General features: G+C 36.0%; 1 protein-coding gene across 1 annotated transcript in view; it reads right to left on the minus strand.

Annotated features, from left to right (window-relative positions):
• The window catches only part of LOC306888170 (protein unc-13 homolog C-like), a gene marked incomplete at its 5' end in the record, with an annotated part of 162650 nt that overhangs the window by 90225 nt on the left and 46845 nt on the right, over positions 1-25580 (minus strand). The window contains 7 exons of the mRNA XM_079446334.1: positions 88-216; positions 3724-3813; positions 10202-10270; positions 10552-10705; positions 20666-20829; positions 22242-22357; positions 24657-24826. Of these exons, the coding sequence (XP_079302460.1) occupies positions 88-216; positions 3724-3813; positions 10202-10270; positions 10552-10705; positions 20666-20829; positions 22242-22357; positions 24657-24826 (892 nt within the window). The remainder of the gene's footprint in view (positions 1-87; positions 217-3723; positions 3814-10201; positions 10271-10551; positions 10706-20665; positions 20830-22241; positions 22358-24656; positions 24827-25580) is intronic.

Below are 25580 nucleotides of genomic sequence, written 5' to 3' on the forward strand. Positions count from 1 at the left end.
CTATAGCATCGCTTGTGGACACATTTGAGTAGGTTTGTGGTCGTACTGATCTTAAGAGTCTTACTAAACCCTGCTGGTTAGTCTTACCTGGTCCAGCAGCTGGTTATAGAGCTCATGGCAGTTGTCAAAGATGTATTTGTATGTGGAGTCCAGACAGGCCTTCACACAGTCCTTGACCACCATACTGGCTCTGGGAGGATTCTGCAGCTCCTGCACCTGCAGCACAAAACACACTCACAGTTAGTCCTGTGTAGTTTGTAGTTTCTGTGGCTTTTCTGCACAGTTTCCAGAGTGTTGCTATGCTCTGTAGCTGCTAAGATGTTTGTACCATTATGGTGAGTTCAAGTCCTCCTGGGAAGTTTGTATTTTTTAGTAGGAACGCTGTAATTATGATGCCAGATGTGTTCAAATGACTTTGGTTTCAGAAAGTTGATGTAAATTTTTATAAATAAATAAACAAAAAATATAGCAAGATTTAAACTATTTCTGCAATATTTTGAATAAAGAATCCACATTAGCTGTGATTTTGCTCATCTTTGCATTCAGTTAGATATTCGGACGGACGGACAGATAGATGGATGGATGGATGGATGGATGGATGAATGGACAGATAGATGGATGGATGGACGGAAGGACAGACGGATAGATGGATGGATGGACGGACGGATAGAGGGAGGGATGGATGGATGGACGGACGGATAGACGGATAGATAGATGGATGGATGGACGGACGGACAGATGGATGGATGGACAGATAGATATATAGATAGATAGATAGATAGACTTACTAATTAATTAGCAACCACTTAACAATTGCCAAACTTGCTTTTTTTTCCTCAATTTTTCCAGTATATAGTGGACTTGTACAGAAGACGACACTAAAAACACTCGCTGTATGTAAATCAATAACTTGAGACTGTACATTACTGTGTGTTTCTCTTTGTCTTATGTAACGGCTAATGTGTCCCATTCCTCTGTGCGTGCCGTGTTGGTGTTTCTGAACGCGAGCGCTTAAGAAAGGCATAAACATCGCCCGGCATGGGCGCTCTTCCATTACCCATAATGCACTGTGACGGTTGCGGGTTTTATTCTTTGCCTGGCGGTGCTCTCTCGGTGGGCGGAGCTTCCTCTGCCTCTTAAGCTGCGCTTCACTGATTTGCCTGCTCAGACAACTCTAACTGTCAGTCATTAAAATGACGAAGCGCTTTTTATAGGATGCAAGGCCTGGTTAATGAACTGATGTGGCTGTGTGTGTGTGCGTGTGTGTGACATCATCTCTTCATGCCTCAGTCTACTCGGCACGACTCATCTAAACACACTCCTTAACTCTCTTAATTCAAAAGCAATTAAATCTGTATGTGGGTCAATAACAAAAAAAAAAAAAAAAAAATATATATATATATATATATATATATATATATATATATGCTGTCAAATCGATTAATCACATCTAAAATAAAAGTTTGTGTTTGCATAATATATGTGTGTGTACTGTGTGTGTGTGTATATATATATATATATATATGACATTATGTATTTCATTATATATGTAAATTTAGATATAATATTTTAATTGATAAAATGTAATAAATGAACTACTATAATCAAAATATATATTAGAATTGAAAATGCATTATTATATAAATATATTTTAATAAACATATGTGTAATGATGTTTTCTTTAATAAGACAAATTGCTTTACTACAGCCCTCATTTTTCAGAATTGCATTTTTAATGTGGTTTTTAATAAATTCATTGATCCAGTGCAAAATGAAAACCAGCATCATCACTGACCCACATACACTTTTGCATAAAACATCTGTTTACATCAAAGTCCCAAAACACATTAAACACAAGTACACAAACGCTTCTAGCGACGCAAGCTTGATTTACGTAACGTCACTGCATTCTCAAATGTGTCAGGATGCAATTCATAATGCAGTGCGAGTGCAGAGTTTAGTTTAGGTTATGGGTTAATAATAAAATGTGATTTAATGATACAGACATGTGAAGGAAACACATTTTCCTGTTTTTTAAACAGTACAGTATGTTTGTGGACTTTGTGTCAAAGTCTGTTTCTAAGCATGGACTAAATCTGAAAAAAACTAAATGGCAAATGCATGCATATCTGTGCAAATGAACGTTAATAGCCTGGGAGGAGAAATTGAGAAAAATCTATCACTGTTTATTTTCTGTAGTGGATATAAAGGCTTTTTACAACTCATATTGACCTGCGATTACAATAGTTGGTCATATATTAAAAGCAAGCTCAGTGAACAAACAGCAGAGGCCAGTGGCAGCTGTGATCTCATCTAGAGGATGTCTACGAAGACAAAACGCCTGGAATATTGCTGTAATATATATAAATATATAAATGCTGCACCCTACAGTTGTGAGTAGTGTGCTTTTACTGGCACTTTGGCTCTGAATATATTTCCCGGCTCCCCAACTGAGAGAAATCAGCGCATTCTTTATGACTTCTCAAAAAAGGCCGTATTCTCTCACACAGAGCTGAGCTATATGTCAAAGACAGCTTTATTACCAGGAGACCCCCCAAACAAGCGGCTCTTGTTATTGTGCTCAAATAAATTTGACTCAAGTGCACATTTCAAGAGCCAAAAGATTTTTTTATTTCATGCAAACAAATGAGAAATCATTGAAACCTGTTTCATTACTGACTGTAAAGCAGCGCAGTTTTATATTCGAGGCTGATGAAGCGGAACATGAAAACAATCAGAGAATATATATCGCTCTCAATACAGGACTGTTATCAGGAAAGCTGTGATTAGCAGCTCATTAACACACGAGACAATCAACAGCAGATATCTATCAGAATATAGCACAATTTCCCCATCAGGCTGAATTACACAAAACTAGTCAAGAACTCGCCAGGGTCGTATTTCACCCCACATTATATATCCATAAAGAAAATCAAGCATAGTTTTATGGTTATTGCAATGTATTTTGTGACATTATTTTCATGACAATTAGGCACATTATTTTTACTGCAATACTGTAAAAATGTAATTGCTGTAATTTATAAAAAATATTGATACATTACTTTAATTGCAAAACATTTATACATCTTGATAAGATTTTTTCTATTGAGTTTATAAAAAAAAAAAAAAAAAAAAAAAAAAACCTGACACTGATGATTTCCATGACTATATTAAAGTGAGATTGAGAATGTGAAAAAGAGTAACCATTTGGGGCAAAAAAGTGCTTAAATGTCATGACAATAATAATAAATAATATAATAATATAATAATGAATTTAAGAGATAGATGAATTAATTAATTAAATTAAAATAGTTAAATAATAATAAATAAATCAATAGTAACAAAATCAAATTAAATAAAATTATTAAATTAAATTAACATTTATTTGTGCATAGATGAATATTTGTTTCAAAAGAGTTTTGTATTAGCAGCTTTTTTTTATTCTTGTTTAATATATTTGACTGTTTAATGCAAGTCCTTCACGCTGAATAACAACTACCACAATGTTTTGACTGCCCATGAAAGTCACAAAAACCCCTGATGGTTTCATTCATATTTTTATTTGAAAGAATTCTCCTTCATGAGATGCATGAGGGCTTTTTATAATGTGTGTGAGTCACAGTGCTGAGTCACACTGCTTTAATTCCAGCGTAAAAGCCTACATAATTCTCTCTGTATGTAAGTGTGCGTGTGTGTGTGTGTGTTTGGGACACAGTGTCGTACCTTCATCCTGAAGAAGGTGATGCTCGTCAGCAGGTCGACGGTTGATTTCAAGTCCAGGAGTCTCTCTGGATTCCCAGCAGGGAAATTATCCTGTTTACAGAATTAACATCAGATCATCTCTACATTTTCAGAGCATATCTAAAATAAACAGATTAAAATTATACAGTAGATGCAGCTATGGATTTGATGTATATATATATATATATATATGTTTAAGAGACGGAAACCACACATTAGCTCAGTAGGATGGAATAGGCCTATATTTTGGCATAACAGGGGGAAAAAAAGGTGTAATAACCTGCAAAATATGTTGTATGCACTTTCTAAATTACACCAAGATCCAAATTAAGATCTTTGTGGCTATAGATTGATTTTAGTTGATTCCGATATACAATGCAGAAACTGATGTGATCAACAAGTCTAAAACATTTAGAATCAATAAGTCCATTTCTTTAACTCATCAAAATAATTTAACCAATTTCAACTTAATTTTTTAAGCTATACAAGATTCAACTAGACAAGATTTTTTTTAAAGATTGATCTAAAAATGACTTGTACTGACAATTTGACCTAAAAATAAGCACCGACGGAAGTTTTATAGTTGAATTAGGTGGATATTTTTTACAGTTTAGAGTCTGATGTTGCTAAGCTGACAATGAAATATTCTAATAAGCATAAAAATAGCATATAGCAGACATAAATACTAGGTAAAAGAGGCAAAGGCAACACTTTACTTAAAGCCTTTATGGATAATGCATTATACAGCTATTCATAATGTATGTTGTAATTTCTTGAACAATTGTAACCAAAGTTAAAATGCATTCTAATATTTGAAGGATTTTCTTTGTAATGTTTTAATGCATCATATTTTCTAAAGGTGTAACAAGGAATAGATAAGTATTATAACAATTATTCATGAGATTATACAATGCATTATAAGGTGCATTACATGGAAATATTAATGCATTAAAACTACTTTTATAATGTATTATACTTAAGTCTTTAAGTATAGAGTTACTTAGTCAATTTTAATATTTCTAATCAACATAATTGAGGAAGTCTTAAATAATTGCTATTTGAAAAATTACAGATGATGGGTGCTCCACCTGCTAATATTTAAATGGCCTTCTACTCTAGTTGAGGAGGTTTGGCAGAGATGAATGGTTAAAACATGTCAACATGAGTCATCTTCCTTCACCCTGCAGCACTATGCAGCAATATTAATAACCGAAACGTGTTCCATCGTCATGAGCACCAATGACAAAATATATCATAATTTAGCAGCCCGAGCAAATCCAGCAACAGACAGAGAAAGTGTGTTGTAGGGCTGTAAAGCTATCAGCCTGCTTGTTCTAGCATGAAGGTACACAGTATATTTACACTGTGAGCGTGAGGGGAAGAGCATGCATGTGCAGACGCACATACATGTGCAAAAGACGCGCTCGGAGAAACAGGTTAGAAAATGTCACACCGGGATGGTTATGTAATAGTTGTGACTTGGGTTTGTAAGAATGAGGAGAGACTCCTGTGGTCTGAGAGATGCTTACGGTGCTTTTATCAATGCCAGAGCGTCAGACGCTGCTGTAATTCTTGGCTGGTGTTTCACCACAGCTCTCTAATTATTCAGAGCGTGTAATGGAGTGCAGGAGCTGTTTGTCAACAACAGCCACCAAAAACAGAGACTAGCGCAAATCAATTTAGTTTTCACACTCGCTTTGATTCCACATCCCTCCCTCTTCCGCCGCGGGTCATTTTGCACAATATTTTTGGGTTTGTACCGCCCCGAGTCCTGGATTTTGCTCTTGTTTTTCTTACAACCAATATCTAAACAATCTCAAAACAAGATAAATTAAAACAACACTCTTGTTCTCAGAGGATATATATATGTACACTGAACACAATTATAAACGCAACACTTCTGTTTTTGCCCCCATTTTTCATGAGCTGAACTCAAAGATCTAAGACTTTTTCTATGTACACAAAAAGGCCTATTTCTCTCAAATATTGTTCACAAATCTGTCTAAATCTGTGTTAGTGAGCACTTTTCTTTTGCCGAGATAATCCATCCACCTCACAGGTGTGGCATATCAAGATGCTGATTAGACAGCATGATTATTGCACTGGTGTACCTTAGACTGGCCACAATAAAAGACCACTCTAAAATGTACAGTTTTACTGTATTGGGGGAGGGGGCAGTCAGTATCTGGTGTGACCACGATTTGCCTCACGCAGTGCAACACATCTCCTTCGTATAGAGTTTATCAGGTTGTTGTTTGTAGCCTGTGGAATGTTGGTCCACTCCTCTTCAATGGCTGTGCGAAGTTGCTGGATATTGGCCGTGCATTATCATGCTGCAACATGAGGTGATGGTCGTGGATGAATGGCACAACAATGGGTCTCAGGATCTCATCACGGTATCGCTGTGCATTCAAAAAATCAATAAAATGCACCTGTGTTCGTTGTCCATATCATACACCTGCCCATACCATAACCCCACCGCCACCGTGGGCCACTCGATCCACAACATTGACATCAGCAAACCACTCACCCACACGACACCATACACGCTGCCATCGAATGTGAGCATTTGCCCACTCAAGTCGCTTACGATGACAAACTGCAGTCAGGTCGAGACCCCGATGAGGACGACGAGCATGCAGATGAGCTTCCCTGAGACGGTTTCTGACAGTTTGTGCAGAAATTCTTTGGTTATGCAAACCGATTGCTGCAGCAGCTGTCCGGGTGGCTGGTCTCAGACGATCTTGGAGGTGAAGGTGCTGGATGCGGAGGTCCTGGGCTGGTGTGGTTACACGTGGTCTGCGGTTGTGAGGCCGGTTAGATACACTGCCAAATTCTCTGAAACGCCTTTGGAGATGGCTTATGGTAGAGAAATGAACATTCAATTCACAGGCAACAGCTCTGGTGGACATTCCTGCAGTCAGCATGCCAATTGCATGCTCAATTGCATGCTCCCTCAAAACTTGCAACATCTGTGACATTGTGCTGTGTGATAAAACTGCACATTTTAGAGTGGCCTTTTATTGTGTCCAGCCTAAGGCACACCTGTGCAATAATCATGCTGTCTAATCAGCATCTTGATATGCCACACCTGTGAGGTGGATGGTTTATCTCAGCAAAGGAGAAGTGCTCACTAACACAGATTTAGACAGATTTGTGAACAATATTTGAGCGAAATAGGCCTTTTGTGTACATAGAAAAAGTCTTAGATCTTTGAGTTCAGCTCATGAAAAATGGGAGCAAAAACAAAAGTGTTGCGTTTATAATTTTGTTCAGTGTATATATAATATAATATATATATCCAGTATAAACTGGAGATATATCTATCTATCTATCTATCTATCTATCTATCTATCTATCTATCTATCTATCTATCTATCTATCTATCTATCTATCTATCTATCTATCTATCTATCTATCTATCTATCTATCTATCTATCTATCTATCTATCTATCTAATCTATCCATCAATATATCTATCCATCCATCATCCATATATCTAATTATCTATCTATCCATCCATATATCTATTCATCTATCTATATCTATCATCCATATATCTGTCCATCTATTCATCTATATGTTTTTTTTTTTTTTTGCAGTGCATTTGTCTCTTTGGATTCACTCCCAAAACTTCCCATGCCAAACTTCACACCAAATCCAAGCTGCAACCAGCAGGCAGTTTATTCAGACACAAGCAGCTTTGAGAAATGCATCATATTATAAATATGATTAGGAGAATGTAAAGATGCAAATTCTATGCCACCAACACAGCTTTACTTCTGCACATAAGGGCAGATCAGTTTCATACTAACTGCAAACCACTTGAGTTTACATGAACCATCCAACGAACTGAACTCTGCCATCAAACACACTCTGGTCTGCTTCAAACGCTCTAGTGTGAAAGAGCCCAGAGGTGTCTCAAATGAAGTGTGCCAGTAAAGACTTCATATAACATAACTAAAATAACACTGTACTTCACTCTGAAAGTCTCTTTGGCCGTTTGAGGTGACGAATAAGCGTGCAGAAGCTCTTGAGTGATGTGAAATGTCAGAAAAGCAAAGAGATACGAACATATGGTTGGGCTTCAGGCAGGTCGGTGTGTGGGTAACAGATTGCTCAGGTAAGAGATCATTAAACTGTGAGTGTCAGCAGTGGGTCTGAATCACAGGAGAGGGTTTGAAGAGGAACCATCAGAAAGTCTGAAGATCTGTGCAGGGCTCTGAATTTATACCATTTGCAGATGTGTTGTCTACCAGGGTTATAAGTTAACTAATACTAAAACTTAAATTAAAACCATAAAAACATTTACGTTGCGTGAAATAAAATAAATGTCAACTGAAATAAAATAATATGCTTTTTTTTTTTTAGCTAGTTTCCAAGGCAACATCACAATTTAATTTCATTGTTTAACTTCATGAACTAAAATAACTCAAACTAAATCTGAAATAAAAAATATAAAACAATATACATAAATACATATATATGGATAGAAAGATATAGACAGATATAAATATAGGTACTTGTGCACCTTTTCCTACCCAATTTCTTGCTTCCAGTCAACATTGCATTTAATATGCTTTGATACAGCACTCTGTGAACAGCCACAGCTTTCAGTAATGACCCTCTGTGACTTACCCTCTTTGTGGAGGGAGTCAATGATCGTCTTCTGGACCACTGCCAATTCAGCAGTGTTCTCCATTATTGTGGTTTCAAAGAAACAAGAGATACCCTGAATTTATACTGTATGGATGGTCATTAATTGAAACTCAAATGCAAATATTCTAATATTTTGAGATACTGATTTTTGACTTTCATGAGCTATAAGCTCTAATCATCAAAATTAAAACAAAAAACATTTGAAGTGTTTTACTTTACATGTAATGAATCTAAAATATCACTTTTTGAAATAAGTTACAAGAAAAAATTAACTTTCACCATATTCTAATTTTCTGAGATACACCTGTGTGTATATATATATATATATATATATATAACTATTAAAAATGACAAAACACACAAAACATTAAAATTATAATTAAAATTAAAATTAATTATATATTTTTTTTATTATTCTTTTCATTTACTTACAAGTATTATAAAATGTGAATATCAAGTTTATTCAACCACATTCAGGACAATTTTAGCTTTCTATTCATCTGTGAATCCTGAAAAATAAAATGTATCCAGGTTTTCTACAAAAATATTTGAAAAATGTTTGTTGAGCAGTAAATCAGTATATTAGAATGATTTCTGAAGGATCATGTGACACTGAAGACTGGAGTAATGATGCTGAAAATTCAGCTTTCATCACAGAAATAAATGACATTTTAACATAAATTCACACAGAAAACAGACATTTTAGATTGTAATAATATTTCACTGTTTTTACTGTATTTTTTGAGCAAATAAATGAAGTTTTGGTGAGCAAAAGAGACTTCAAAAACATAAAAAATCTTAAAGACCTTTTTGGATGGTACTGTATGATATTTGTAAATAAACTTGTTTGATTTCAGACAGACGGATAAAATAAACTGTTGCACTTCAAGTCTAGGTAGATCTGTTTTTTGGCTGTGATAGAGTTGTTGTTTTGAAAGCATGTGGAGCGGGGCCAGATTGAGCAGAAAGCATATAGTGTTTGAGTTCGGTGGCGTCTGGAGAAACGTACAATCCTGTACGAGTGGCGAGAATAGAAGTCTGCCTGAGGTTTATTGAACACAGATGATGTAGACAACACAGCCGCAAACAAAGTAAATTCATCTAATAAAGCAGAGGCGTTAAAGCGCTCTGGAAGAACAAAACCTGCCTCGGCCAAATCCACACGAGCTGTGAGAGAAACCAAACTCAGTTTGCTTCAGAATTTCATTACAGTCAGATCCACAGAGCCCAGCAGATCCGGAGTGTATTACTGTCAGGACGCGTTGACGGCCGGATGGGAGCAGGTAACAGCCACTGAATTCCCTGGACGCCTGCCAGTCGAGTGTGTGTGTGTGTGTGTGTGTGTGTGTGAGCACCCTGTCAATGCTTTCTAGCTCTCACGCTGAGATACAGTCGGACCACACGTCTTCCCGAGAGGCATACACGATCTGACTGTGAAAGCGTCCTCTCAGAAGAAACTTGCGTCTGACTGAGACGTTTCTCTCGTTATGTATTTAGAGAGACTTCACAATTAGTATAAAAGCAAGAAGGGCAGCGCGAGTCGAGAACATTCTTTGCAACTTTCTCAAATCGTTGCTTTGCGTGCGAACAAATGGACCTTCTGTTCTGTGAACAGCTCGTAAAGTGTTTGAATGTCATTGTAAATTAAGGTAGGGGATCACTAAAAGTGATGGAGAGGTTAAATTATCTCCATGGCGATGAATAATAGATGAGTGTTTTTCTTTCTGATGTCTCTGAAATAGAAAAGCCATCTGGAGCGGCGTATCATACGTGTGCTGCGGCGTTTGGCTGCTTTACTCACCCGATACTTGGAGAGGTCGATGCGCAGAGAGTTGTGAAGCTGATCCAAGAGTTTGACAAACTTCTCTCTCTGTAGAAGAAACCAGAAACAGATCAGCGCTGCATCGTGTCATCCATTTATTTATTGAAGCATTCATGAAATCATCTGCACATCATCCATTGATTCACTCATGCAATCATGCTTCTGTAGATCTGTTCTATCATCCATCCATTCATTCATTAATCAGCTTGTTGTTCAATTCTTTCTTTCTCTGTCTGTCTGTCTGTCTGTCTTTCTATCTATCTATATATCTATCCCTCCATCTATATATCTATCCGTCCATCCATCCATCAGCAGTGAGAGTGACAAACCCCAAAGTTGGATGCTGCGAATCGGTCGGAGGCTGAGATGTTGGTGGTTGCCGTTGTTGTGTGAGCGAAGTAGGCGTTGATGTTGGCAAGCAGGTTACTCATCACCGCGGGAACGCTAGGACACATGTACTTGGACGAGAGACATGAGAAATGCCTGAAAGAGAGAGAAACAGATGTCAGATTCAGTCATAAACACACTCATGAGCGGCCGAACACCCATAATAATGTATACAGTGCCCTCTATAAGTATTGGAACAGTAAAGATAAAATTGCTCTGTTGGCTGTGGAGTCAAGACATTTGCAAATATGATTAAAAGATGAATATGAGACAAAACTACAGAATGTCACATTTTATTATTAGCCATGTCAACACGTATATGTTTTACCAAATAAAAAGAGCAGCACTTTTAGAGTTCATCCCACTCATTGATGTGAGCATAAGTATTGGGACAGTTGAACATAAGGCAGATATAAAAGATTAAAAGCTATTATTTAGTTGCAGATCCCTTGCACACAATCACAGCAGTGAGTCTGTGACCCATAGACATCACCAGACTCTTGCTCTCATCTTTGAAATACTTTTCCCAGCCTTTAATGCAGCCAATTCCAATTGTTGCTTGTTTTGGGGAGTTTCTGCCTTTACTCTCCTCTTCAGCTGGTGAAATTCATATTCAATCTGATTTAAATCTGGAGATTGACTTGGGCAATCTAAGTCTTTCCATTTCTTTGCTCTTATAAATTCCTTGACTGAACTGGCAGGGTGTTTTGGGTCATTGTCCTGATGCAATATGAAGCACTTCCCAATGAATCTGGTGGCATTTTCTTGAATATTGGTAGGCAAGATGGTTTTGTACCCTTCCAAATTCATTCTGCTACTGTCATCATACATTAAGTCATCAGTAAAGTTGAGAGGGCCTGTTCCAGAGACAGCCATGCATGCCCATGCCATGACACCACCTCCACCATGCTTTACAGATGAGGCTGTATGCTTGGGATCATTGCAGTTCCCTTTTTTCTCCACATTTGTGCTTTCCCATCACTTAGATAAAGGTTCATCTTTGTCTCATCGGTCCATAAACACCGTTCCAAAACTCTTCTGGCTCACATTTTTGCTTTTTTACAAACTCTAATCTTGCCTTTCTATGTTTGGTGCTGGTCAGAGGTTTGCATCTTGCTGTGTAGCATCTGTAATTCTGTGTCAAAGTCTCCTGAGGACAGTAGATTGTCAGAGCATCACCCAGCTTTCTGGAAGTTGTTGCTGATTTTACAGACACGTCATTTAGGGATAATTTTCACAGGTTTTATGATCTGTCTGTCATCAACTACTGTTGTTTTCTCAGCCGATCAGGTCGTTGTTGGTTGCTGGTGGTTTCCAAACTCTTGATTTCTCCATGCCCTTTGTTTTTGCTAGAGCTCTAACTGACTTCCTCTTTTCTTTTAGCATCTAAATTGCTTGCTTTTCTCTCAAAGTCAGCTCCCTCGTCTTCATCCTGGTTTGTGTGTGTCATCATCGAATGCAAGATTCAGAATACAGAAGTAATGGATATAACTGATATGACACATTCCCTGCTTTTAATATCTGAAGAATTAATGCAACAGGACACAGCTGATCACTTAGAAAGACCTGAGAGGGAACTGTTCCAATACTTATCCTCACATCAGATAGAGGGATGAACTCTAAAAGTGCTGATCTTCTTAGCTGCTAAAACATCTATGTGTTCAATCACCCAATAATAAAATGTGACATTCTGTAGTTTTGTCTCATATTCATCTTTTAATCATATTTGTAAATGTCTTGACTCCACAGCCAACAGAACAATTTTGTCTTTACTGTTTCAATACTTTTGGAGGACACTGTATTTCATATCAGATTCCTGTGAATTTTCTTCCCTTGAGCAACAACATTAAAACAACAACAAAAAGTGAATACAAACTGAATACATTTCCTAAATGCCCCACAGATGATTCTGTATTGCACATAAATATTATTACTGAAACTACTGATAAGGATCATGACTGTCTACAAAGTACAAACTAAAAATGAAAATTTTTGAATGTCTGACTAAGGCATTGTAGCATCTTTATCATATGGAAAAAGTAACTATGGATGTCACAAATGTAAACTATTAATATGAGATACTGTATGCACATATGAAATGAGTTGCATGATCCATCTTATATTATCAAAATGAACAGACAGCGCACCACAGATCCGTCATGAGTGGAGCCGCAGGGCAGAGCAGGAAATTGGCCAATGTTAGAGGAGATTCATTAAAGAAAGATATAAGAGAGAAAAAGAGATAGGAGAAGAAAGAGGATAGACATAGACTAAAAATAACATCAGGCCTGCAGGGCTCACACACACACACACACACAGTAAAACACAGCATATCACATGTGTACTGCACGCACACGCACACACACACACACACACACACACACACACACACAGAGTAAAACAGCATATCACATGTGTACTGCACACACACACACACACACACACACACACACACACACAGAGTAAAACAGCATATCACATGTGTACTGCACACACACACACACACACACACACACACAGAGTAAAACAGCATATCACATGTGTACTGCACACACACACACACACACACAGAGTAAAACACAGCATATCACATGTGTACTGCACGCACACACACACACACACACACACAGAGTAAAACAGCATATCACATGTGTACTGCACACACACACACACACACACACACACAGAGTAAAACAGCATATCACATGTGTACTGCACACACACACACACACACAGAGTAAAACAGCATATCACATGTGTACTGCACACACACACACACACACACACACACACACACACACAGAGTAAAACAGCATATCACATGTGTACTGCACACACACACACACACACACACACACACACACACACAGAGTAAAACAGCATATCACATGTGTACTGCACACACACACACACAATACAGTGCTATTTGTTTTGTTGAACATTACACATAAGTAGATGTTCCATATAAACACATTTTTTCTATTTCTCCTCTTGGTATATAATCAGTTATGAATGTAAATAATTTATATAGGCTAAATAAAGCAGCAAATAAACGCAAATCCGGGAATGAATTACTGACAAATGACTGTAATGACAAATGATTCTGCTGGATCTTAAGCAGCAAACAGACCAAAAAACAGTTATTCATTTAAAATATACATTACAATAAATAAATAAAGTATGTGGAAATCTGTGCATATGCAAGTTCATATTTACACACTTGAATACACAGATTTTGAGCACACACCAGTATATATATATATATATATATATATATAGGTAATGAAATAAAGCTGAAATAAAATAAAATATAAATATTAGACGAAAACAAAATATTATTGATGATGATAGATGATATATTATTAATACTATAGCATTGTTTACTGGGGATAGACCACTATAATTCCCACTGATTGAAGCCACACCCACTTAAACCAACCCACTGACTAAAACCACACCCACCATTTGAAGCCACACCAATATAAACAACCCATGATTTGAAGCCACGCCCACTTAAAAATCACCCCAGCTGGAAGCCACACCCACTTAAACCAACCCACTGACTAAAACCACACCCACCATTTGAAGCCACACCAATATAAACAATGCATGGTTTGAAGCCACGCCCACTTAAACATCACCCCAGCTGGAAGCCACACCCACTTAAACCAACCCACTGACTAAAACCACACCCACCATTTGAAGCCACACCAATATAAACAACCCATGGTTTGAAGCCACGCCCACTTAAACATCACCCCAGCTGGAAGCCACACCCACTTAAACCAACCCACTGACTAAAACCACACCCACCATTTGAAGCCACACCAATATAAACAACCCATGGTTTGAAGCCACGCCCACTTAAAACATCACCCCAGCTGGAAGCCACACCCACTTAAACTAACCAAAAGTTTGAAGCCACACCCCTTTAACACAAACCACTATTCGAAGCCTCGCTGACTAAACCCTCTGGGTTCAACAAATGCGCCAGTGCGTTTTGTGGCATTTTTACTGATAATCCCTAAAGGAACTTAAACTACGCCTTCATTTTTGATTGTACAGATAAGAGCAATACATCAATGGAATATGTAAAGGGTCTACTTTTATTTGTATACACTCAAAATAACATCAAAACTTGATTTGTGCTAACCTACAGAGTGAAGCCACACCCACTTAAACCAACCAACAGTTTGAAGACACACCCCTTACAACAAAGCCACTGTTTGAAGCCACATTCACTAAAACCTACTGATTTTGTCATTTCTAGAGCTGACAGCCTCCTCATTCACTTTCCTTAAATTTTTTAATGCTGATTTAAACTCCTAGGAAGTCTGTGAGCAGAAGCGGTAAGCCGCAGTGATGCAAGGCCGTACATTAGCACCTGCAGACATTGATTTGGACCTCATTAGTTGTGATGGCGTGACCTCTGAGCCCGAACGACCCATCGTGACACACAGGGGAATGAAGAATTATTGTGCCTCCAAGAAAAGGTGAAGAGTTATCCATTCTTCTCTCCATTTTCCCTCCTCCCGTTTCAGACTTAAATTGAAAGATGCTGATGGCTAAATCAGAATAAATTATATCTGATGGAGGGAGTTGACTTCCTGTTGCCTGGTAACAGCTTGCTCCTTCCTCATCTTTAAAATCCTCGTCTTGCTGCTCCAGTGATCCGCAGAGCTCCGCTGTAAATCAGAGAAATAAAACTTGCCAGCAAGTATTGACTCGTCTTCGCTCTCTCTATCTGCTGTCCTATTTAACCTCTGCACACCTCCCTTCAAAACAGGTCTTAAATTCCCACGCAATGCCAATATCTGTGATATCATCTGGTAATGAGTTACTCCTGAGATCACTGGGAAAATCTCAGGATTTGTGTTTTCATTATGGTTGAGAATAGTGGAATGTTCTTGTAAAAGTTTGTTTAAAAAAAATTATTTTATGTTTTTTAGTTCTGTTAGTGGTTCTTGGATGTCTGAGCAGCTATTAAATCTATAGTGGCAGAGAAAACAAAATTACATTTTATCTGAGTTTTACAAACTTAATTGAATGCAATGAAAGAGAAAGACACAATAATGCTAAACTCAAAACTTCTATTGCATCATCTTCACTGGTTGCTTCAACAACAAACCAGTTTTAGTCCGATTAGAAAATAAATAACTCTTATGTGCTGGTTCTATTTAAAGAATCAAGCTAAAAGACTCACAAATCTTTGATTTGCAGCACAGTTATATGTTTGAATCAGTCTAACGTCTCACTGAATTAATTCTTGACTTTTCATTGAAATGTGAAGTTATTATTAATTAATAATGAGTTCACAATTCAAAGAAAAGTCCTGCATTTTTGACTAATTCTTCTTAAAAAAATAAAAATAAAAATAATAATAATCTAATTTCATCATTTTTTCATCATTTTTTTAACTTAATATTCACATTCCTAAAAAAAGAGTTATTTATTTAATATTATTTAATAAATGACACTTACATAATAGATATAACTTTATATACTTGTTTTAAAATAAAATAAAATATGTTTTAAATAGTTGATACTTATATAATAAATATAACCTATACATTTATATTAAAATAAATAAATACATTATGATTTTCTTGTAATAAAATGATATTTATATAATAAATATAACTTATATACTTTTTTAAAATGAAATTAAAAATGAATTAAATAAATAAATTGTTGTTGTAATAAACGATGCTTATATAATAAATATAACTTTATATACTTTAAAATAAAATAAAAAAATAATTAATTAATTAAATTAAATTAAATAGATTTTCTTAAAGGAGATGAAGACTTATTTTTAATCTCATTTGGACCTCATTTGTGATGCATGTTCTGTAAAGCTACAAACCGACATCCTGCTGATGACAGAAGATTTCACCCTGAAATCATTATCCTCCCTTCAGCAATAAAAAATGCTGAATGGTAGAAAACACGGTCTGCATCTCTAATAACATCAGGGACAGGTCACATGACTTTGTTTATGATTACAGGGCCAAGGAAAGGTCATCGGTACAAAAGTAAGCATCTACTGGAAACTGTGGATAATTTCCACACATCGTCCATCAGATTTAAAGATGTGACCACATGCATATGCAACAGATACACATGCAAAACCCGTTTGCATCAGCTTCAGTAGGTTCATTGCAATTTTTCATTTCAATAATCACAGCAGATTTCCATATGGAGTGTATAAATAAGTCTACATCTAATCATCGATGCCAGTTCCCCTGATTCAGCGGGTCAGTGCCATACACTCATTGCTGGAAGACTATCATTTATTGAATTAATCAATATCCATTATCCTAAAACAGAAAAACAAATCAACGGACACTTTAAGAGTCAGAGATCGACCAAACAGCAGATCTCTCTGGAACAACAAGAAGTATTCAGACGCAGGATTTCAATAAAGTGCCAATTAGCCAGAAAATGCAATATCACACTGAACTGTTCAAAAGCTAATTGTTGAAATCAGAGATGTGCACGATTAAAAGTAAAGACATAAAAACCATCTAATAATGAAATTCTGTCATGATGTGCAATGGAAACTGCAGGATGCCTTACTTTTTTCTCCTATGTAACACATACGTGCAATATTCCTCACATTAAGCTTCCAAAACAAAAACAAGAGGGAAAAACAACTATCAGGTGCATTTTCACAAAAGGCCAAAGGCAGACTTATTTTGTATGATGCAATGACCTTAAGAAGTGAACAATAGCTAAATATCCCCATCTAAATTAGCTCACGGTTATGGGCACGGAAAATATATTTTTCAGTGAAAGAATAATGCATTTTATCTCACTTCACCCACTGTTGGCAGGAGTGGCGAAAAAGTAAATTCTGGCCCCTGCTTGAGTCTGTTTGTGTAAAGCAGGGTAAAGTTATATTGTTTGTATGCAATATGAAATTACAATGTCAAGTTAGAGCTTCCTTATGCATTGTAATCATGTAAACCCGAGCAGTCAGCGTTTAGAGGCTTTGCTGGTGGTGAATGACTGCACCGGCCGAGTCAAAGACGATACTCTTCAACTGTGATTTTCTGCTTCAATCTGACCTTTTCCTGAGCTGTTGAACGTGGCCCATATCAGCCAGTGTTCTGAGCATGAGAAGCTCCTGAACTGAACCAAATTAATAAAACATCTCCACATGTTTATCAGCTTTAAACTAGAAAAACGAATACAAAACTGTGCGATGAGTCTGTCGTCTAACTGTTTGGCATTCATATGCACATAACCCCCCACACTCTCAAACTCACAATACATTTGTTCTGTAAACACACTAGCATTTAAAAGTTTTATGTACTTTTAATTAGTTAAAAATGAATCCTTTTATTCAGCAAGAACACATTAAATTGATCAAAAGTGACAGTGATGTTACAGACGATTTCTATTTCAAATAAATGATGTTCTCTTTAACTTTCTACTCATCTGTGAATCCTGAAAAATAAAATGTATCAGTTTCGACAAAAAAAAAATAAATCGGAGCGTCTAATTACACTAAGTGCAAATAGCCCGCCTTGTTGGCAGAGGATACAGCATGTGTTCTATTCTTTTCGACACGATTGACCCGGGTTCGAATCCGCCCTCTGGTGAATTTTTTTTCTCCCTTTTCAAATATCATATTATATCATATCATATCATATCATATCATATCGGAAAGGCATTTATTTTCAATAAAAATGAAGGAAATAATTGAAAAGTTGATATCAGTTAGGGTAGGTGTAGGGAGGGCTTTGTCCCAATAAGGCACCATACATTTAATAAATTTAATTAAAACTATCATTTACACTCAATACGTAATTACTGCATACTGTTTTAATGTACTACAATACTGAGGTGCAGATAATTGCATCTATTTGGAATAAGTAGTATAAATAGCAGAAAATCCTGTTATTTTAACATAGTGTAAATAGAATCTAGAAAATATTTACACTTAGTGCAAATAGCCGCTGCCAAAAAATATACAGCAGACAACTGTTTTCAACACTGATAATAATCAGAAATGTTTCTTGAGCAGCAAATCAGCATATTTCTGAAGGATCACGTGACACTAAAGACTGGAGTAATGATGCAGCTTTGAATCAAATAAATAAATTACATTTCTCAGTGTATTTGCTGAGAAAACATTTCAATTGTAATAATATTTCACTTTTTTTACTTTTTGATCTAATGAATCTAATAAAGAATATAATATAATATAATATAATTAGTGCTGGGCAACGATTAATCGCAATTAATCACATCCAAAATAAAAGTTTTTGTGTACATAATATATGTGTGTGTACTGTGTAGATTTATTATGTATATAGAAATACACACAAATGCATGTATATATGTAAGAACAATATGTTATGCTTATATATTAAATATATTTATATATAAAATTAATTATATGTAGAGAAATGTATACATGTAAATAAGTGTAAATATTTTCAAAATATATACCGTATGTGTGTGTCTTTATGTATACATAATAAATATACACAGTATACATACATATATTATATAGACTTTTTTTTATTTTGGACACAATTAATCGAGATTAATTGTTGCCCAACACTAAATATAATATAATATAGTATAATATAATATAATATAATATAATATAATATAATATAATATAATATAATATAATATAATATAATATAATATAATATAATATAATATAATAACTTCTTTCAAAAACATAAAAAGAATCTTACCAACCCCGAACTTTTGGCTGCAGGGATTCACACATGATTTTCTCATCTCCTATACAGCAATGCAATAGTGCACTAAATCCAGATAGAAATGAGAAGGAGAGCGAGAGAAAGACTGCTTGAGACAGAAAGAGAGGGGACATAAAGATGCGATTACAAGGGTAAGGGCCCTCAGAGCGGAGCGGCTACACATCAGGGGCCCAAATTAATTACAGCTCCAAGCGGCCAACAGAGAGTGTGTGCCGAGGCTGAGGTGTTTTCATTGGGAGCCTGAGCATTTCTGGTCAACGGTGTGATTTATGAAGCCATCATGTGCATGTATGACCGTAAGTCATCGACAGACTCCAACACTAAACAAGGCTTTCAGAAATTCCTGTTCAAGCACAATCAGCGTCAGTCGTGAAAAATGCCAAGCGTGGTCTTTCAACAACAGCAGGACGTTAAATACAGCAAATGCTTTCTGCTCAACGACTTACTCACAATCTCCATTAAAGAGCAAGTTAAACATCAGAAACTAGGGCTGTAACGGTATGGTTTCAGTACAGCAGGAGGAAAAAAAACTAAACATATATGTATATATATATATATATATTTAAATTAAACAATGGTCTACTGAACAAATAGATTTTTCTTTAAATAAATTCAGTTAATATTAAAATTTATAGGGATAAAATCTACCTCAGCTTCTGCTCTAAAGCATAGGGAGCCCAAAATTCAATTACTCTTTATTTTTAACTATAATAATCAACACTCAAAATAAAAAAATTTTATGCAAATATATAAATTGCACATAATGCAGTTTTTAAATTAACTTCTAAATTATACAATTTCTATTTGTTTTTGAAACAGTGGCTGGCATAACTTGTTTCATAAAAGATTTATTTAACATACATTAAATAATAAGACATCACTAACAAGTAAAGTTAAATATGAGTATATAGTCTAATATTTCTCAAAATGCTCTTCTCTAGACTTCATTTCTCTTGGAAATAATGAGCTGTGGACACCGATGACTTGCCTGAGGTGAATTAAATGCAACGTGACATTTTGTTTACAAGCAGTTTTATTGACTGATTCAGCAATTACATGAGATGTTCATTCATGTTTATTTCACGTTAAAACAGTAATAAACATCAGTTAGAACTGAGGCTTCTATAAAGCAATCTGTCATGCCACATCAAAGAGCACCAAAACATCATTTATTTTCTGAATTTCCTGATAAAATGCAATGATTTGTTCAGTACACGTGCGTACCGAACCGAAAGACCGGTATTGAAAATTCTTGGTACGAATATGTGTACTGTTACACCCCTATCAGAAACTGAAAGAGATCTCCACTCACGTCATGGCCTGGTAGATGGACTCCACACCGAAACGCATGGCAAACTCGTCCACGATCTCCTGAGACACGTCGTCGAAGTAAACCTTCCAGGCATCGTCACCTTTGACCTCGGGGATCTTCACGACTCCGTTGTTCTTCACCTCCGTCAGGTAGTGGAAGAGATTCTGCACAGAAACAGGGGGCCGTTTAGGGGCCAGGAAGCGTGCAGGGTATTTGGAGAGCATGAACTGCTCCAGCATTGATATGGAATGAATGTCTGGGAACATCAACAGCACAGCCAGCTTGGAAAGGTCAACATTTGGGGGCGCCAAACTACTGTCATCACACCGGCAACCCGGTACAGAACCAGCGAGACGTGAGCCAGACTAACACAAACACATCAACGCAAACCCTTCCAGCTACACATGATCGATTTCACACATCGCTGGACTCTGAAGCGCAGTTCATAATGCAACACAAATATATGTCGATTTAAAGTAAAGTAAAGTAAAGTAAAGTCGTGACGTATTGTCAAGTATGGTGACCCATACTCGAAATTGGTGCTCTGCGTTTAACCCATCCAAGTGCACACACACAGCAGTGAGTAGTGAACAAATGCACACACACACACACACCGTGAACACACACCCGGAGCAGTGGGCAGCCATGCTGCAGCGCCCGGGGAGCAGTTGGGGGTTCGGTGTCTTGCTCAAGGGCACCTCAGTCGTGGTATTGAGGGTGGAGAGAGCGCTGGACATTCACTCCCCCCACCTACAATCCCTGCCGGCCGGGGACTCGAACCCGCAACCTTCGGATGACGAGTCCGACTCTCTAACCATTAGGCCACGACTTCCCCCTAATACTTCCGTTTAGGCAGATCTGTAACTTTCCAATAAGGTGGACATACTGACATTTCACATAAATTAGCTATTAAATATAATATCATACACCACTCAACATTTGAAGTGGATCAAAATCTTTCATCAAAGTTGTCCTAAAACCTTAAACCAAAATGCGTTCTTGTCTAAGGACAACTTTGATTAACTTTTTTGATCCACCTCAAATGTTGACTATAATATAGTATAATATATGACATAATATAATATAATAAATATAGTAGCAATAAATAACAGTTAACGCAGGAAGATGATATATGACATGACTAAATCGAAATATTATCAAATATTATTAATAAATAAATATTAATTAAATAAATAAATATTACTTTGGTATTTATCAAAGTCCTCATATGCATTTGAATTACAAAATATCACAACACAGAGTCAAATTGTTTTAGTTTTTTTATATTTAATTTTTTTAATTGTATTATTTTTTTATTATTTTTTTATTTTTTTTCCCTGTTTTACAGGGGGAAAATCTAAACCTGAGCCAATGGTTATTGTTATTGCAAGCAAAAATCTAACAGTACTTTTACTGAGGCTCAATGATATTTTAATATTTTTTTCATATAATATAATGTATAATATTTATATATTATTTAATATAATGTTAATAATTTATATTTAAAACAAGACAAAGTTCTGATTAAGAATGCAATGTTTGCAGTGTATTTCAGTGATACTGATGTCAGACGAACCTCGTGTAAACATGTGTACTGTCCGTGAGGAGGAGCCACCTTCTCTTCTCCCTTCATCTCCACGCTGATCTTCAGCCTGATGGCCCCCGACACCATCGACTTGTCCGTCCGCTTCTCTGCACGGAGAATGAGCATATGAACAGAAGACAGAAAAGACAAGAAGAAACAGAAATAAAACGAGTGAAATCATTGAGGAGCGCTGGAGCTGCAGGACGTTCCTTCTCTCTGACCCTGTCAATAACACACATAATGCAGCTGATCTCAGAAAAGTGACCTGCACACAATCTCATCACGGCATAAGACGGCAAATTTAAACCAGACAATGTCAATATGTGAGCCTGGAGCACAAAAGCAGTCAGAAGTTGCACGGGTATATTTGTAGCAATAGCCAACAATACATTGTATGGGTCAAAATTATACATTTTTATGCCACAAATCATTAAGATATTAAGTAAAGATCATGTTCCAGTAAGATATAATATTAGTAATTTCCTACCGTAATAATATCAAAACTGAATTTTTGATCAGTAATATGCTAAGAACTTAATTTGAACAACTTTAAAGGTGATTTCCTCAATATTTAGATTTTTTTGCACCCTCAGATTCCAGATTTTCAAATAGTTGTATCTCAGACAAATATTGTCCTATCATAACAAACCATACATCAATGGAAAGATTATTATTGACCCTTATGACTTGTCCAGGGTCCCAAATGTCTAATTTCAGCAATGAGCACTGAAACCCAGAAACAGAAGCTGTATTTACACCATTATACTTCTGTAATGTGAGATTTTGTCTTTGCAATAACATGCATTATGATGAACCACGGTTCAGAAATGTACGTTAAGAAAGTATAAACAGTCCTATTTCATGCTGACTCGAAATCTCCTGAGACATTCAGCAGCTGCTTTTAAACTAATACATGATATAAAAAGGCTCTTTGCAGATAAGACTCCACACATCTTGTTTTGCCAGCGTCTTAATTGCTCTAATTGATGTCTGGTCTGCGGCCGCAGCGGATCTTTCTCATATCTCAGTGACGTGGACAGATGGGGAAGGAGTGAGCAGATATCAGTGCTTCGCTTTGGCCCGAGTCATGCTCTAAAGCACACGCTTCTGCTCCGAGCCAAGCAAAACAATCCAACAAACAAAGCATCAACAAAAGCAGAAACGATTATCTGTGGAATAATGAGGCCATCTGCACCAGAACAAAACTCTTCAACTTCCTTTCAAAGGGATAATTCACCTGAAGTGAAGCTGGAAGACCTGGAATTCGGCACAAAATCAACTTCTTTTATGCTGCTTCTTGTTTTTTGTCACATTTCACCCTAAAATTACCCTAAAAGATCATATTTTATTGAAACCTATTTTTAAGACATCTTTGCACTGACAATTTATCTTGGACATTTAAACACATTTCCTGCCTAAATTTCAATTAATTTAATGTGAAAAAAAGCTAACTCTTATTGTTTATAGCCAGAAAAAAAATTCAACACAATATATTCTAGGCATATAACTAAAAGCCTAAATTCTCATTAATGAAAGAATGAAAGAAATAAAAATAATAATAATATAATACATGATATAATGGCAATGCAAGTTAATTTATATAGCATTTCATACGTAATGTCAATTCAAAGTATTTACATAAAAGGAATTTAAAAATAATCAAGATTACTGAGAAATAAAGTTAATAAAATAATTAAATTAAAAAAATTAAATAGTTACATTTATTTGAGAAAAATAAGGATGCATATAAATTATATAAGACACATAATAATAATTTTACATATATAACAGAGTGTGAATAACTGTTCAATGTGCATAAATTAAATGATATAAAATGTTTTAAAGATCTTAAAGTAATTGCATTATTTATTTAGTTAGTTAATTTTATTTATTTAGTTGTCATTCTGGGAGGAAAAAGTCTTTAAAAGTTCTTTAAAAGGGACATAGGATTACATTTTTCGCTTTTTTTTTGTTAGGTTAGCTATTAATCTAACCTATTTTAGTTTTTAGGCGTGTCTGCCGGCTCAGAAAAGCTGTAGAGAAAACAAGCAGTCAGTTTGTTATGTGCTGTCTGAGTCTGAGTCTCAGTCATCAGTGAGCTGTTTCAATCTGCAGCTGGTTTCTATGTAGATAGCTGGCTATTTGAATAAGACCACCTCCAAGCCATATATGGATATATTCACGTGTCTTCTGTTGACACGCCCCATTAAAGAGAGGGGCGGGGTGAGCAGAGCTCATTAGCATTTAAAGAGACATGCACCAAAATGAGTCGCTGTGAACAGAGCTGTTTTTGACAAGGTAAAAAGGGTGTTGTTTTGTGCGACAGTTGAGGAATTTTAACAAAGTGTGTTACAGACATTTGATGAAGACCCTAAAGAATCATACCAACTTAGGCCCATAACATACCGAGATTATACCAGACGTCCATCTCCCCGCTCAGCATGCGCACCTCGATGATGGTCTGACCCAGGAAATCATCAGATTCCTTCTTAAAGTGCTGCTTCACCCTGGACTTTATGTCGTCGTCTTCATCCCACACACGAACCTTTATACGGTCTGTGGCGTTATGACACTCGCTGACAGAGAGACAGAGAGAGAGGAGCGTTACACAAAGATGTTTCTCATACAGTTCCCCATACATCACAAAAAAAATATTTTGCATTACTTTAACTCATCAAGATAATTTAAGTAACTTCAGTTTCCTTTTTGAAGTTGTATGAAATTCAACAAGTTTTTTAAGTCAGTTTAATGTCATTTAAGTTTGAATGACTTGTACAGCCAATTTGATTATATATAAAAAATGTAAGACAGCAACTGGACTTCAGTTAAAATATAGTACTGTATATAAAAGAGTTTTACAGTGTAGGAAAAATATAAACAGACACAAATGAGACAACTGTTGTCAGAGTAAGAGAACAGAGCGACACTACACTGCATTTTTGTCTTGTTTTCCAGTACAAATATCTAAAAATGCTTAAATCAAGACACATTTACTGTTTTGTTGCATGCCATCTGTTTTTGTGAAAGTTCCTGTACTTTGATTTCATGGGGAAATCATTTCACATCTTACACTGGACATGCAAAATTACTTCAGACATTAAGTCTTGAATGCATTTCTTGAGAAATGCATCAAAATTAAGTGAGTTTTTGCTTAAAACAAGAAACAAATATTTGAAATTGGAGTAACAAAAATAATCCTGATTTAGCTTTAAATTAAGCTTATTTTTCTGATATCCAAGAAAAAAAGAATGAGGGAGATTTTTTTTTTTTTTTTTGCAGTGCATAAAATGAAGATTGAGAGCTTTCTATATTCATTTTTATTATTATTTA

The sequence above is a fragment of the Barbus barbus genome (assembly GCF_936440315.1).
Source record: "Barbus barbus genome assembly, chromosome: 22".
Taxonomy (NCBI): domain Eukaryota; kingdom Metazoa; phylum Chordata; class Actinopteri; order Cypriniformes; family Cyprinidae; genus Barbus; species Barbus barbus.